Raw genomic sequence first — 15,825 nt, 5'->3', positions numbered from 1 at the left:
GTTGCTTGACGGCATCCCTAACATGATGTGTGTGCAACTTGGAATCTTATTCTTAGTGACCAGGGACAGTTTGGGAGTTTTAATGTCAAAATTGAGAGAAAATTTGTTTTTTGCTTACTGGCTCGCCAACCCCCCCCCCCCCAGTAAAGCTGGGAATTTGAGGTTTAAAAATGACTTTAATGTTCCATGGACACAATCTTTCATTGCTTTCCCTTTTTGTCGAACTGCAAAGAGAATCATAGAATGGTTACAGCACAGAAGGAGGTCATTCGGCCCGCCGAGCCCATAACGGCTCTCTGCAAGAGCACTTCAGCTAGTCCCATTTTCTCTGTAGCCCTGCAAATTTTTTTCCTTCAGGTACTTATCCAATTCCCTTTTGAAAGTCACGATTGAGTCTGCCTTCACCACCCTTTCATTCCAGATCCTAACCATTCGCTCCGTAACAAAGTTTTCCCTCCTGTCTCCTTTGGTCTTTTGCCAATCACCTTAAATCTGTGCCCTCTGGTTCTCAACCTTTCTGCCAATGGGCACCGTTTCTCTCTATCTACTCTGTCTAGACCCCTCATGATTTTGAACACCTCTATCAAATCTCCTCTCAACCTTCTCTGCTCTAAGAAGAACAACCCCAGCTTCTCTAGTCTATCCACGTAACTTTCAAGTCCCTCATCCCTGGAATCATTCTCGTAAATATTTTCTGCACCCTCATTAAGGCCTTCTCATCCTTCCTAAAGTGCGGTGCCCAAAATTGGACACAATATTGCAGTTGAGGCCGAACCAGTGTTTTATAAAGTTTCTTTATAACTTCCTTGCTTTTGAACACTGCCTCTATTTATGAAGCCCAGGATCCCGTAAGCTTTTTTAACCGCTTTCTCAAACTGCCCTGCCACCTTCAACGATTTGTGCACATATACCTCCAGGCTTCTCTGTTCATGCACCCACTTTAGGATTGTACCCTTTAGTTTATATTGCCTCTCCTCGTTCTTCCTACCAAAATGTATCACTTCGCACTTTTCTGAGTTAAATTTCATCTGCTACGTGTCCGCCCATTTCACCAGCCTGTCTGTCTTCTTGAAGTCTATCACCATCCTCCTCACTGTTCACTATACTTCCAAGTTTTGTGTCATCTGCAAATTTTGAAATTGTGCCCTGTACATCCAAGTCCAAGCCATTAATATATATCAAGAAAAGCAGTGGTCCTAGTTCCGACCCCCGAGGAACACTTTTTCTGCAGTCCGAAAAACAACCGTTCACCACTATTCTCTGTTTCCTGTCACTTAACCAATTTCGTATCCATGCTGCCACTGTCCCTTTTATTCCATGGGCTTCAACTTTGCTGGCAAGCCTATTATGTGGCACGTTATCAGATGCCTTTTGGAAGTCCATGTATACCACGTCAACTGCATTGCCCTCATCAACCCTCCCTGGTACCTCATCAAAAAACTCGATCAAGTTAGTTAGACACGATTTGCCTTTAACAGTCCGTACTGGCTTTCCTTAATGAATCCACATTTGTCCACATTTGCCCAAGTGACTGTTAACTTTGTTCCTGATTATCATTTCTAAAAGCTTCCCCACTACTGAGGTTAAACTGACTGGCCTGTAGTTGCTGGGTTTATCCTGACACCCTATTTTGATCAAGGGTGTAACATTTGCAATTCTCCAGTGCTCTGGCACCACCCCCGTATCTAAGGAGGATTGGAAGATTATGGCCAGTACCTCTGCGATTTCCACCTTAACTTCCCTCAACGTCCTAGGATGCATCCCATCTGGTCCTGGTAACTTATCAATTTTAAGTACTGACAGCCTTTCTAGTACCTCCTCTTTATCTCATCTAGTAAATCCACTACCTCCTCTTTCACTATGACTTTGGCAGCACCTTCTTCCTTGGTAAAGACAGATACAAAGTACTCATTTAGTACCTCCGCTATACCCTCGGCCTCCATGCGTAGGTCTCCTTTTTGGTCCCTAATTGGCCCCACTCTTCCTCTTACTACCTGTTTATTATTGATATGCCCATAGAAGACTTTTGAATTCCCTTTCATATTAGCTGCCAATCTATTCTCATATTCTCTCTTTGCCCCTCTTATTTTCTTTTTCACTTCCCCTCTGAACTTTCTATATTCAGCCTGACATCTGTCATACGTGCTCTTTTTCTGCTTCATCTTACTCTCTCTCTATCTCTTTGGTCATCCAGGGAGCTCTGGCTTTAGTTGCCCTACCTTTCCCCCCTCGTGGGAATGTACCTCAACTGTACCCGAACCATCTCCTCTTTAAAGGCAGCCCATTGTTTGATTACAGTTTTGCCTGCCAATCTTTAATTCCAATTTACCCGGGCCAGATCCGTTCTCAACCCACTGAAATTTACCTTCCTCCAATTAAGTATTTTTACTCTAGATTGCTCCCTGTCCTTTTCCATAGCTAATCTAAACCTTATAAGAACGTAAGAAATAGCAGCAGAAGTAGGCCATTCGGCTCCTCGAGCCTGCTCTACCATTCAACTCCACTTTCCTGAACTATCCCCATATCCCTTGATTTCCTTAATATCCAAAAATCTATCGATCTCTGTCTTGAATATACTCCATGACTAAGCCTTCATAGTCTTCTGGGGTAGAGAATTCCAAAGATTCACCATCCTCTGAGTGAAGAAATTTCTCCTCATCTCGGTCCTAAATGGCCGACCCCTTATTCTGAGACTATGACCCCTTGCTCTAGACTCCCCAGCCAGGGGAAACATCCTTGTTGCATCTACCCTGTCAAGTCCTGTAACAATTTTGTATGTTTTAATGAGATCACCGTTCGTTCTTCTAAACTAGAGAATATAGGCCTAGTCTACTCAATCTCACCTCATAGGACAATTCCCCCATCCCAGGAATCAGTTTGGTGAACCTTCGTTGCACTCTCTCCATGGCAAGTACATCCTTCCTTGGGTAAGGAGACCAAAGCGGTACACAATACTCCAGGTGTGGTCTTACCAGGGCCCTATATAATTGCAGTAAGACGGCTTTACTCTTGTACTCAAATCCTCTTGTAATAAAGGCCAACATACCATTTGCTTTCCTAGTTGCTTCTTGTACAGGAAACTTTCTGGTATCCGGCACTGATGGGGGCCGAGCTGTTGCCGTTCCATCAAAACTGCTGGAGAAACCAGCGCTAATGTTAAAACATACGGAGCTTCTGCGCTCTGTGTGAAGCAACAAACCCTGTGCTTCAAAACCGTCGGCGTAGCTTGCAAGAGTCTCTGTAGCTAAGCAACAGCTTCAACTGGACCTTGCAGAGCCACGACTGGAGAAAAAAAGCAACAAGAAGTAAAAAAACTTATCTGAACCGACTCCTGAATTTTGCCGGTGGATAGAGCTTTCCGGACATTTAACCTCCGGTTAAACGAAAGTTTCCTGTACCTGCATGTTAACTTTCAGTGATTTGTGTACAAGGACACCCAGGTCACTCTGAGCACCAACATTTCCCAATCTCTCACCATTCAAAAAATACTCTGCTTTTCTATTTTTCCTACCAAAGTGGATAACTTCGCATTTCTCCACATTATATTCCATTTGCCATGTTCTTGCCCACTCACCTAGCCTGTCTATATCCCCTTGAAGCCTCTTTGTATCCTCCTCACAACTTACATTCCCACCCAGCTTTGTATCATCAGCAAACCTGGATATATTACATTTGGTCCCTCATCCAAATCATTGATATAGATTGTAAATAGCTGAGGCGCAAGCACTGATCCTTGCAGTACCCCACTAGTTACAGCCTGCTAACCCGAAAATGACGTGCTTATTCCTGCTCTCTGTTTTCTGTCCGTAACCAATCCATGCTAGTATATTACTCCCAATCTCATGAGCCCTAATTTTGTTTAATAACCTCTTGTGTGGCACCTTATCGAATGCCTTCTGAAAATCCAAATACACCACATCCACTGGTTCCCCCTTATCTATTCTGCTAGTTACAACCTCAAACAACTCTTAACAGATTTGTCAAACATGATTTCCCTTTCATAAATCAGTGTTGATTCTGCCCAATCCTATTATTATTTTCTAAGTGCCCTGTTATCACGTCCTTAATAATAGATTCTAGCATTTTCCCTACTACTGATGTCAGGATAACTGGTCTGTTGTTCCCTGTTTTCTCTCTCCCTCTCTTAAATAGTGGGGTTACATTTGCTACCTTCCAATCTGCGGGAACCGGTCTCGAATCTATGAAATTTTGGATGATGACAACCAATGCATCCACAATTTCTATAGCTACCTCTTTTAAAACCCTAGGATGTAGGCCATCAGGACCAGGGGATTTAACGGCTTTCAGTCCCATTATTTCTCCAGTACTATTTTTTTACTAATACAAATTTTTTTCAGTTCCTCATTCTCGCCAGATCCTTGGTTCTCCACTATTTCCAGGAGGTCTTTTGCATCTTCTTCTGTGGTGACAGACACACAGTATTTGTTCAATTTCTCTGCCATCTCCTTATTCCCCATTATAATTTCTCCTGTCTCGGCCTGTAAGGAACACACTTTTACTTTCGCTAATCTTTTCTTTTTTACATACCTGTAGAAACTTTGTGTTTTTTATGTCTCTCACTAGTTTACCCTCATTCTATTTTCCCTTTCTTTGTCAATTTCTTGGTCCTCCTTTGCTGAATTCTAAAATCCTCCCAGTCCTCAGGCTTACTATTTTTGGCAACATTATAAGCCTCTTCCTTTACATAAGAACAACATAAGAACATAAGAAATAGGAGCAGGAGTAGGCCAATCGGCCCCTCGAGCCTACTCCATCACTCAATAAGATCATGGCTGATCTGATCCTAACCTTGTGGTAAACCACTGTCATACCTGTCTGTGTCTGTATGTGTATTCCACTAGGTACAGGTCTGGACATGCCTCGGCTGACTCCTCCCACTATTCCAGGTATATAAGTGACTACCTCCCAGTCCCTTAGTATTCTGGACGGGTCGACCACTCGAGACAAGACCTTCATTCTTTAGTTAATAAAAGCCTGATTGTTACTCGCTCAACCTCAGTCTTTTGAGTAATTGATGGCGCATCAAACCTCAAATCTTCTATCACTCTCCATCCCACCCGAACCCATGTGATCTCCCGGGAGAGGTGAAAAACCAGATAAAAAACCCAGTGGCCAATTTGGGAGAAAAAATCTGGGAAATTCCTCTCCGACCCATCTAGGCGATCGAAACTCGTCCAGGAGATCACTCTGTCCCTATATTTTCTACAGTACTTACCTTCTGTAAAGGCGATCGCCACCCCAGCCAGGCACAGGAATAAAACCATCTCCTGAAATCTAACACAGAATTAGAACACAAGAAGTAGGAGCAGAACCAGGCTACACGGCCCCTGGGCCCGCTCCACTACCCACAGGGCCATGACCATTTCGAACCAAGACTCATGCCCAATTTCCTGCCCACTCCCCGTAACCCTTAATTCCCTTTACCTCTAGGAAACTATCTCTTTCTGTTTTAAATTTATTTAATGATGTAACTTCCACAGCTTTCTGGGGCAGCAAATTCCACAAACCTACCACCCTCTGAGTGAAGTAGTTTCTCCTCATCTCAGTTTTGAAAGAGCAGCCCCTTATTTGAAGATTATGCCCCCTAGTTCTAGTTTCACCCATCATTAGGAACATCCTCACCGCATCCACCCGATCAAGCCCCTTCACAATCTTATATGTTTCAATAAGATCACCTCTCATTCTTCTGAACTCCAATGAGTAGAGTCCCAATCTACTCAACCTCTCCTCATATGACCACCCCCTCATCCCCGGGATTAACCGAGTGAACCTTCTTTGTACTGACTCGAGAGTAAGTATGTCTTTTCTTAAGTATGGACACCAAAACTGTATGCAGTATTCCAGGTGCGGTCTCACCAATACCTTGTATAACTGCAGCAATACCTCCCTGTTTTTATATTCTATCCCCCTAGCAATAAAAGCCAACATTCCATTGGCCTTCTTGATCACTTGCTGCACCTGCATACTAACTTTTTGAGTTTCGTGCACCAGGACCCCCAGATCCCTTTGTACTACAGTACTTTCCAGTTTCTAGCCATTAAGATAATAACTTGCTCTATGATTTTTCCTGCCAAAGTGCATAACCTCACACTTTCCAGTATTGTATTCCATCTGCCAAATCTCTGCCCACTTACTTAGCCTGCCTATGTCACTTTGCAGGTTTTTTATGTCCTCCTCACTCACTACTTTCCCTCCCATCTTTGTATCATCTGCAAACTTTGATATGTTACACTCGGTCCCCTCCTCCAAATCGTTAATATAGATTGTAAAGAGTTGGGGACCCAGCACTGACCCCTGCGGAACACCACTAGTTACTGATTGCCAGTCTGGGAACGAACCATTTATCCCAACTCTCTGCTTTCTGTTAGAGAGCCAATTCTCCACCCACGCCAGAATATTACCCCCAATCCCGTGATGTTTTATCTTGAGCAATAATCTTTTGTGTGGCACTTTGTCAAATGCCTTTTGGAAGTCTAAATACACTACGTCCACTGGTTCTCCTTTATCCACCCTGTATGTTACTTCCTCAAAGAGCTCAAGCAAATTTGTCAAGCATGACTTCCCCTTCATGAAACCATGCTGAGTTTGTCCTATTAAATTATGTTTATCCAAATGTCCTGTTACTGTCTCCTTAATAATGGACTCTAACATTTTACCAACCACAGATGTTAGGCTAACAGGTCTATAGTTTCCAGCCTTCTGCCTACTACCCTTTTTAAATAAGGGTGTTACATTAGCAGTTTTCCAATCAGCCGGGACCTTTGCTGAGTCCAGGGAGTTTTGGAAAATTATTACCAATGCATCCACAATCCCTACCGCCACTTCCCTCAAGACCCTAGGATGTAAGCCATCAGGTCCAGGGGATTTATCCAGCTTGAGTCCCATTATTTTACCAAGTACCATTTCCTTAGTGATTTTAATCGTATTTAGCTCCTCTCCCCCTAGAGCCCCCTGTTTGTCCAGTGTTGGGATATTCTTAGTGTCCTCTACCGTAAAGACTGATACAAAATATTTGTTCAGCATTTTTGCCATCTCCATGTTTCCCACCATTAATTTCCTGGTCTCATCCTCTAAGGGACCAACATTTACTTTAGCCACCCTTTTTTTCTTTTTATATAACTATAGAAACTTTTGCTATCTGTTTTTATATTTTTTGCTAATTTACTTTCATAATCTATCTTCCCTTTCTTAATCAATCTTTTAGTCATTTTTTTGCTGTCTCTTAAAGACTTCCCAATCTTCTATCCTCCCACTAGATTTGGCTACCTTATATGCCCTTGTTTTTAGTCGGATACTATCCTTAATTTCTTTACTTAGCCACGGATGGTTATCTTTTCTTTTACACCCTTTTTACCTCAGTGGAATATTTTTTTTTTGGAAGTTGTAAAATAACTCCTTAAATGTACACCACTGATCATGTACCGTCTTACCCTTTAATCTATTTTCCCAGTCCACTCTAATCAATTCCGCTCTCATACCTTCATAGTCTTCTTTATTCAAGCTCAGCACGCTTGTTTGAGATCCAACCTTCTCACCCTCTACTTGAATATGGAATTCAACCATGTTATGGTCACTCATTCCAAGGGGATCCTTTACTAGGACATTTTTAATTAATCCTGTCTCGTTACACAGGACCAAATCTAAGGTTGCTTGCCCCCTGGTCGGTTCAGTTACATACTGCTCAAGAAACCCATCCCTAATACACTCAATGAACTCATCCTCAAGGCAGCCCTGCCCAATTTGATTTGTCCAGTTAATATGATAGTTAAAATCCCTCATAATTATAGCTGTTCCCTTATTACAAGCCTCAACTATTTCCTGATTGATACTCCGTCCAACAGAGTTGCAACTGTTCGGAAGCCTATAGACTACACCCACTAGTGTTTTTTTCCCCTTATTATTCCTTATCTCCACCCAAACTGTTTCACTATCCTGCTCCTTTGACCCAATATCATTTCTCTATTATAGTGATTCCTTCTTTTATTAACATAGCCACCCCACCTCCCCTCCCTTCTTGCCTGTCCTTCCTGATTGTTAAATAACCTGGTATGTTTAATTCCCAGTCATGATCACCCTGCAGCCATGTTTCTGTAATGGCCACAAGATCATACCCATATGGAGTTATTTGTGCCGTTAACTCATTCATTTTGTTACGAATGCTACGTGCATTCAGATAAAGAACTTTCAAATATGTTTTGTGACACTTAATTCCTGTTTTTTCCCCTTTTACTACTTTACCTTTTACTCCATACCTTCTGTCCCTTCCTGACACGTGTTTTTTAATTTCCCCACTACTACCTAAGTCTATGACCTTCTCCGTTGTCATTTCTGTTATTTGCTCTCTAGAAACCTCCCCCCCCAACTAATTAGTTTAAAGCCCTCTCTACAGCCCTAGTTATATGACTCGCCAGGACTCTAGTCCCAGCACTGGCCAAGTGGAGTCCGTCTCAACGGAACAGCTCCCTCCTGTCCCAGTACTGGTGCCAGTGTCCCAAGAAGCAAAACCCATTTCTCCCACACCAGCCTTTGAGCCACGCATTTAACTCTTTAATTTTATTTATCCTAGCCAAATTTGCTCGTGGCTCAGGTAATAATCCAGAGATTATTACCCTTGAGGTTCTGTTTTTTAATTTGACCCCTAGCTGCTCATACTCCTTTAACAGAACCTTCTTCCTTGTCCTATCTACGTCGTTTGTGCCAACATGGACCACGACAACTGGATCCTCCCCCTCCCACTCCAAGTTTCTTTCCAGCCCAGAAGAGATGTCCTTAACCCGGGCACCGGGCAGGCAACACAGCCTTCGGGACTCCCGCTCTTGACTGCAGAGAACCCTATCTATCCCCCTAGTGATACTATCCCCTACCACTACAACATTTCTTTTTACTCCCTCCACTTGAATGGCCCCCTGTACCACGGTGCTGTGGCCAGGTTGCTCATCCTCCCTGCAGTCCCCGCTCCCGCCCTCACAGGGAGTAAGAACCTCGATCCTGCTTGACAAGAGCAAGGGCTGCATCTCCTTCAACACTACATCCTGGATCCCTGTACCTTCCTCACTCATAGTCACACCGTCCTGTCCCTGACCACGGACTACATCTGCAGTAATTAACTTCATAGGTGTGACCATCTCCTGAAACAGAGTCCAGGAACTTCTCCCCCTCCCTGACGTGTCGCAGTGTCTGAAGCTCGGTCTCAAGCTCTTTAACATAGAGCTTGAGTTCCTCTAGCAGCAAACACTTATCGCAAATGTAATCACCGTGAGCCTCAATGGGGTCCACCAGCTCCCACATTTCGCAACAGTGACACATCACCTGTTCACCCATATCTGTGTAATTAATTAAATTTCTTATTATTAGTTATGAAGACCCTCTGCCCCGATATAGATGATAATATTACACCACTATTTAATATGACTTACCAACTTAAAGGTATAGAAGAGAAGGAAGAGGACCTACCAGCCAGCTGATCACCAATCTCCCTCGTGAATGCTGTCTGGGGGACCTGTCCGGTTGAATTGTCTCGCTGCTCCACGTCCGCAGTGTTGGATTAGACTGAGCGAGGGAAGCAAAACCGAGCAAAAAGCACCCCCTCACCTCCCACTTACCAAACTCTACTTACAATCAATGCGACCGCACTCAGCGCTACCGCACTAAGCCCGCCCCTTTTTATACCTGGATTCTACTTCCGGTTTAAACTCCCCAACAGCTTAATTTACTCTATTATAAAAAAATTTAAAAAAATTAAACTTACTACAAATAATTCACTTTTTTACTCACTAAAATTCAGTAAATGCACTTAAAAGACTTTTTCTGCCACTTCCCAAAGTCTGCTTAAACTCAATGCGACTTTAATTTCTCATTAGCCACAGTTGGACCATTTTTCCTGTGGTGTTTTTATTCCTTAAGGGAATGTATATTCGTTGCAAATTATGAATTATTTCTTTAAATGTTTGCCATTGCTTTTCTACTGTCATATCTTTTAATCTAGTTTCCCAACCTACCTTAGCAAACTACATAGGTATGAAAGGCGAGTTAGCTTTGTTCAGGTTTAGGACCCTAGTTTCGGACTTAACTAATGATGCTATGATTACTGTTCCCCTTAATGTTCCCCCACTGACATTTGCTCCACTTGACCCACCTCATTCCCCAGAACCAGATCCAGCAATACCTCCTTCCTCGTTGGGCCGGAAACATACTGATCAAGAATGTTCTCCGGAACACACTTCAGAAATTCTTCCCCCTCTCTGCCCATTACACTATTACTATCCCAGTCTATATTAGGATAATAATGGCATCAGGCAGTTAAATTAAATCATGGAGTGTATGTTGGAGGAGCCCTAACTCTACCATGGGTGAATTGCATTCGATTTAGCAATTCTTTGACCTAATTAAATGTGAACTCCGTGGGTTTAAAACTACAATAGTGCTGTTGTTTTCTGTGGTTACCGGAAGGGATAAATATTCTGTTACATTGATTTTCATCATTTCAAAATTGTTTTCACGTGCATAAGTCATTCTAAAGCAGTTTGTGCTAATACGATGCCACACTTTCTCGATCAAAAACCTTTTGCAACAATGTTTGAAATTCCTAACCCATACTCTTGTTTTCTCACCTTCCCCCGCCCCCGACTCCGTGTTTTCTGTTTTCTCCTCCTTGCCGATTTCTCTTTCCCAGCCCTGTAAGTTACTTGCCTGTTGCTGTGGTGAATCATGGATGATGGTCCATAAGCCCCTTCTGTTTTTTCCCTCACTTTTCAACTGGTTGACTTTCAATACTGCCACTTCTAGCGGTGTGGTTAAGATTGGGAACTTAGTGTGACTCAAACTTACTTGCCTCCTTGATGTTGCACGTTGTTGCCAATGCATCGCACCTCAGTGCTACATTCTTCTCCTAACAAACTTGTAAAATTTGCAGTTTGCATTGGTAGCCTATCAGGTTGCAGCTGACCATTTTAAATTGTATTTTGCCTTTACCCTGTATTACTGGTGTGGCTTCAAGTCCGCTACAATTTATGTTGAAGTAAAACTATTAAAGATGTAATTATTTTCAGCAGTTGAATTCTCTTCCAAATCTCTGTTTCTGATTTTGTTTCGAGCTTTGCAGCGGGTTGCTGATCGTGATCACTGCCTTCAGTCATGTTCCGGTGAAAACAATTAAGTTCTTTCATCTTGTGCTTACACTGTGCAACATGTCTTCCTTACAGGCACAAGAAAATATTGGGATGGTGATGATATTTACTTTAGTGACAGCTGTACAAGAAAAATTAAATGAAATTGTGGATCAAATAAAGTCTCGTAAAGAAGAGGAAAAGATATTAAAAGAAAAAGAAGCTGAAGAAGTTGAAAAGGTTTGTGGATCAGTACGCAGGCTGCTGTGATTCATGTATCCAGCCCAAATGTTTAGAAAATGCTAGAGACTACTATGTCTCATGCCTGTCAATACTATTTCTGCCAAATATATATTCGGTTCCCTATGAAGCTGTTGTTACATAGGATTGCATAGGATATACAGCATAGAAACAGGTCATTGGGTCCAACCAGTCCCTGCTGGTGTTTATGCTCCACTCGAGCCTCCTCCCGTCTTTCCTCATCTAACTCTATCAGCATAACCCTCTATTCCCTTTTCCCTCATATGCTTACTATTCGCTTCAACCACTTCCTGTGGTAGCGAGTTCCACATTCTCATCACTTTCTGGGTAAAGTAGTTTCTTCTGAATTCCCTATTTGATTTCTTGGTGACTATCTTATATTGATGTTTTGTTCTTCCCCACAAGTGGAAACACTATCTAATCTATCAAAACTTTTCATGATTTTAAAGACCTCTATTAGGTCACCCCTCAGCCTCTTTTCAAGAGAAGAGACCCAGCCTGTTCATCCTTTCCTGATCGGTGTATCCTCGCATTTCTGGTATCATCCTTGTAAATCTTCTCTGTGCCCTCTGTTGATGATATCTGCATCCACAACTGCCCAGGGAGCTTGTTCCATATGTTCATCACCCTTTATACAAAAAGTAGTTAAATCTACACTATCTGATCACCTTCCCTTTTTTGAACTTGAGTTACATACCCACTTTTAGAATTTGCAATTAAGTGAAACATTGGGATTCAGTTTATCTGTACCCCCTTGCAATCTTCAATATCTCAGTAACCTCTTTCCTGATTTGCCTTTTCTCTGGTGTAAATACAGTATTCCCAATTTCTGTAGCCTTTCCTCCTAGTTCAGTTGTTTAATGCACGGTATCAATTTAATTGTCCTTTGCCATACTCGCTCCAGTGCTAGGATGTTCCCAGTGTAGTACAGTTCACTCCAGTTGGGCCAGATGAGTACTCTGTACAAGTTCATCACCACCTCCTGGACTTGTGCTCTATCCTTTTGTTTCCTCTGTCCCTAAGATTGTATACACAATACAAGAGGTAAATACAATGTCCTTTAGCTTATATTCCTACTGCTTATTCCCCTTCCTCAGACGCATCACTTTGCATTTATTAGCAACAACTTGCACTTGTTCTGTTAATATCCTCAAAAAATCTCAAGCTGCTTCAAAAAAGAGAAGGAAACAAATGTTGAGCATGTTGGGGAAAATAAATTGAATAGGTGACCAAAGATGTTGTTAGAGAGGGGGTTTGAGAAGACATTTGAAGCTGGGAAAGAATGTAGCATGGAAAAGGGCTTTAGAGAAGGAATTCCAGAGAGCAAAGCCATGATGGCTGAAATTTCTCCCACCAGTGCTGCAGCAGAGGGAGACTAATGCACATAGTAGGCCAGTCAGAATAACAGCGAGTGTGAACTATGACCCTGGGCCAATTCCTTTCCGCCCCCCTCAAGACAATCAAAAACTAGTTACAGCAGATCAGTGACCACGAGGTACAAACCCAAGTCACATTGAGTATCTGTACCTGTTGATATTGGTCACAGTTAGGAACTCGGCCAGTTCCTTTTTTAACTGTCGCAGTGATCTGCACTCGCCACTCGAGTTGTTCCAGGTGTTGGCAACCCTCTATCGCCCACATTTGATGGGTGGGAGCACGAACTGGTGGTGATCCAATGGGCAGAAACAAAAAGGCTCCAGGGGTCATAACTACATCATTTGATCCTGATTCACGTATTCATTGTGAAGTTTCACACAGTGGTGTGCATCCCCTGCTGTGTGCTATGATGCGGTGTCTCTGTGCTCTGGTGCAATGGGTCTGAGTTCTAGTGCACTCTGCCATTATACACTTCTCCTACCAATCTGTGCTGAAGCATAATCATGTGAATCAGAACATCTGCCCACTGTCCTTTTTCCCCAGTTCATGATATCACTGAGTTAAATCATTACAATTCCATACAAGGGGAAAGACTACATAAATTTATATCCTTCCAAACTCACTAACTAGTTGTTCTCAATTGTAGTGATTTTGTTGTTTGTCAGATTTTGAAGAATTGTGGCCCAAAAGATCAATTATTTTTAACCTGGTCTTCTTGACTGCTGCCAGTCTTCCTGGAGCCAGTAAACTTGCTGCTCCATTGCCAACAGTTAAAATATAACAACACATGAGCTTGGTGGAGTATTGAGCCCCATAGTACAGCTGGATTACAGGAAGACGGGCTGCACTATCCACAGTTAAATGCATGAGAGTAGTGCAGTCAGCTTACTCTCGCAAGATCCAAACTGCAGTACAATAAGCAGCTCTAGTAAATATTTAAGAATAAAAATTTCCTTTACATCATTAGGATAAAGGAATGAACTCTTCTTTTGAACTTGTATATCAAATTAAAAACAAAGGCGTGTATTATAGGGTTGTAATTCTATCATATGTATAATGAATATCTTTTTTGCTTTTTTTTATGTTGTCATCTTAGTCCCTTTACTGAGTTACAGCTGTGTAATTCATTCACTAGAATTTCTGTATAATATGCAATGTTTCAAAGAACTATTTTCTGCAAACTCTTGTAGGCTGTTTTCCATGGTACAGCTGTTACAATTGAGAATTTCTTGTCGTGGAAAGCAAGATTTGATGTAGACTTGGCTGAAATCCGAAGAAAACTGCAAAAGGAAGAGGAGCAGGCTGGAAAAGTTAAACTGACAGGTATGTTGGACGTACTTGTTTTAAATATCAATGCACTTTGATTTTGCTTGACTTTTTTTTCAATCTTGGTGAGTACTGAAATGGTCCTTTCATCTTGGTTTCTTAATACAAAATGAGCTGTGCAAATACTGTATCTAAAATCCATGAACAACTCTTAGCACATTGCATAGTTTTTCTAAAAAAGATTGTAAAATTGTAATGATGTTCCTCAAAATCGAGGTTTCAATAAATGGCCATTATTTTGTTTGTCATCTCTGATTTAAAATGTCACTTTAGTAACTTTCATGTTTACTTTAACAGCTTACTTCACACTAATGCGGCCTTTATCACCTCCAAACTGGGTAACTCCAATTACCTCCTGGCCAGCCTCCCACTCTCCATAGACTTCTGCTCCCCTCAAAATCTGCTGGCTGTATACCATCCTGCACTAAGTCCCGCTTGCCCATCACTCTTGCCCTCATTGACCTACATTGGCTCCCAACACCTGAAGGTTAAATTTCTCATTCTTGTGTTTAAATCCATCTATTGCCTCACCCCTTCCAATCTCCCTAACCTCCAGCTCTATAACCCTACCTCCCCCAAACTCCCAGTTCCTCTCGTGCCCCCTTTCTCTTTTGCACTCTCCACCCTTCCCTATGGACTGCACCTTGATGTGGCGTAAAGGCTTGCATGCTGCTGTAAACCTGAGAACTATATCTGGGTGTATAACTCCTGATAGGTCCACCCAAGCCAGACAGGTCGATTAATGAGTTCACTTTTCCTCCTGGTAAGGGTTTGTGAGGCAGGCTGCTGATCTGTCCATGTAAAAATACCTTTAATTATAAAACGAACCAGAGGCAAGAGGAGCCTGTTAGGCTTGCAAATATAAACGCCAACTGTGGAAAATCACAATCTGCTTGATGTAAGGCAAGATGATACTCTGGAGTCAAATATCTTGCTTTGGACAGACTGGAATAAATTAGTTGCCTCATGTGCCACTAGCTACAGGAGACTCTAATAACTTTGCCCCACCATTGGCAGCCGTGCCTTCAGTTGCCTATGCCAAACGTCCTGAATTCCCTCCCTAAACCGTCTTCCTCTTCACTTCCCTCTCCTCCTTAAGACCCTCCTTAAAACCTACTTCTTTGACCAAACTTTTGGTCATTCTTCCTAATCTCTCTTCCTTTGGCTCGGTATCTCCAAGACTGGGACTAAATGGATAGCTTTTTCAGGCAGTCAGCGCAGGCACAACGAACCTCCTGTGCTGTAAAATTCTGATTGTGTTTAATGATTCTAAGTTGAGGGGTGCACCTTTCAGGTTGTGGTTTTATATTTCAGGAAAGCAGCTGTTTGAAACCGATCATAACCTTGATACATCGGACATTCAGTTCTTGGAAGAAGGTAAAGCACAATTTATTTCAATTTACAATGAAACTCTATGTTCTTTATTTTGACTGGTACTGTTAGTTTGTGTACTACTAAAGGCTTGGAAATGCATTGTATAAGATATGAGTAGCCTATACACACCTCAGTGTCTCCAATTGTATATATTTCATAAATGTGGCCGGGGAAGGGCTCTGATCTCTTCGTTTTCTCAGTCGTGAAACAAACAAACAATGTTTCACCTTTTAATCAGATTATTATAACTGAAACAAGGTGTGTTCTGATTTTTTTATGGACTCTGCCATTCTGATACCTTAAGTTATGTATGATTTTAAAATGATGCTTGGTTAACTGGATCCTAAATTAATGTTGTATA

General features: G+C 42.1%; 1 protein-coding gene across 1 annotated transcript in view; it reads left to right on the top strand.

The window, feature by feature from the left end:
- Nucleotides 1–15,535, top strand: part of rwdd1 (RWD domain containing 1) — a 38,544-nt gene extending 23,009 nt beyond the window's left edge. Inside the window, exons 4-6 of the mRNA XM_085997367.1 lie at nt 11,223–11,366; nt 13,955–14,087; nt 15,405–15,535. Of these exons, the coding sequence (XP_085853493.1) occupies nt 11,223–11,366; nt 13,955–14,087; nt 15,405–15,520 (393 nt within the window). The 3' untranslated portion in view covers nt 15,521–15,535. The remainder of the gene's footprint in view (nt 1–11,222; nt 11,367–13,954; nt 14,088–15,404) is intronic.
- The last annotated feature ends 290 nt before the right edge of the window (nt 15,536–15,825 follow it).

Source organism: Somniosus microcephalus, chromosome 9 (assembly GCF_052327205.1).
Source record: "Somniosus microcephalus isolate GS21.2 chromosome 9, FLI_Smic_1.0, whole genome shotgun sequence".
Lineage (NCBI taxonomy): Eukaryota > Metazoa > Chordata > Chondrichthyes > Squaliformes > Somniosidae > Somniosus > Somniosus microcephalus.
Note: the sequence above shows the minus strand (reverse complement) of the source record. Positions and strands in the feature narration are given on the sequence as shown.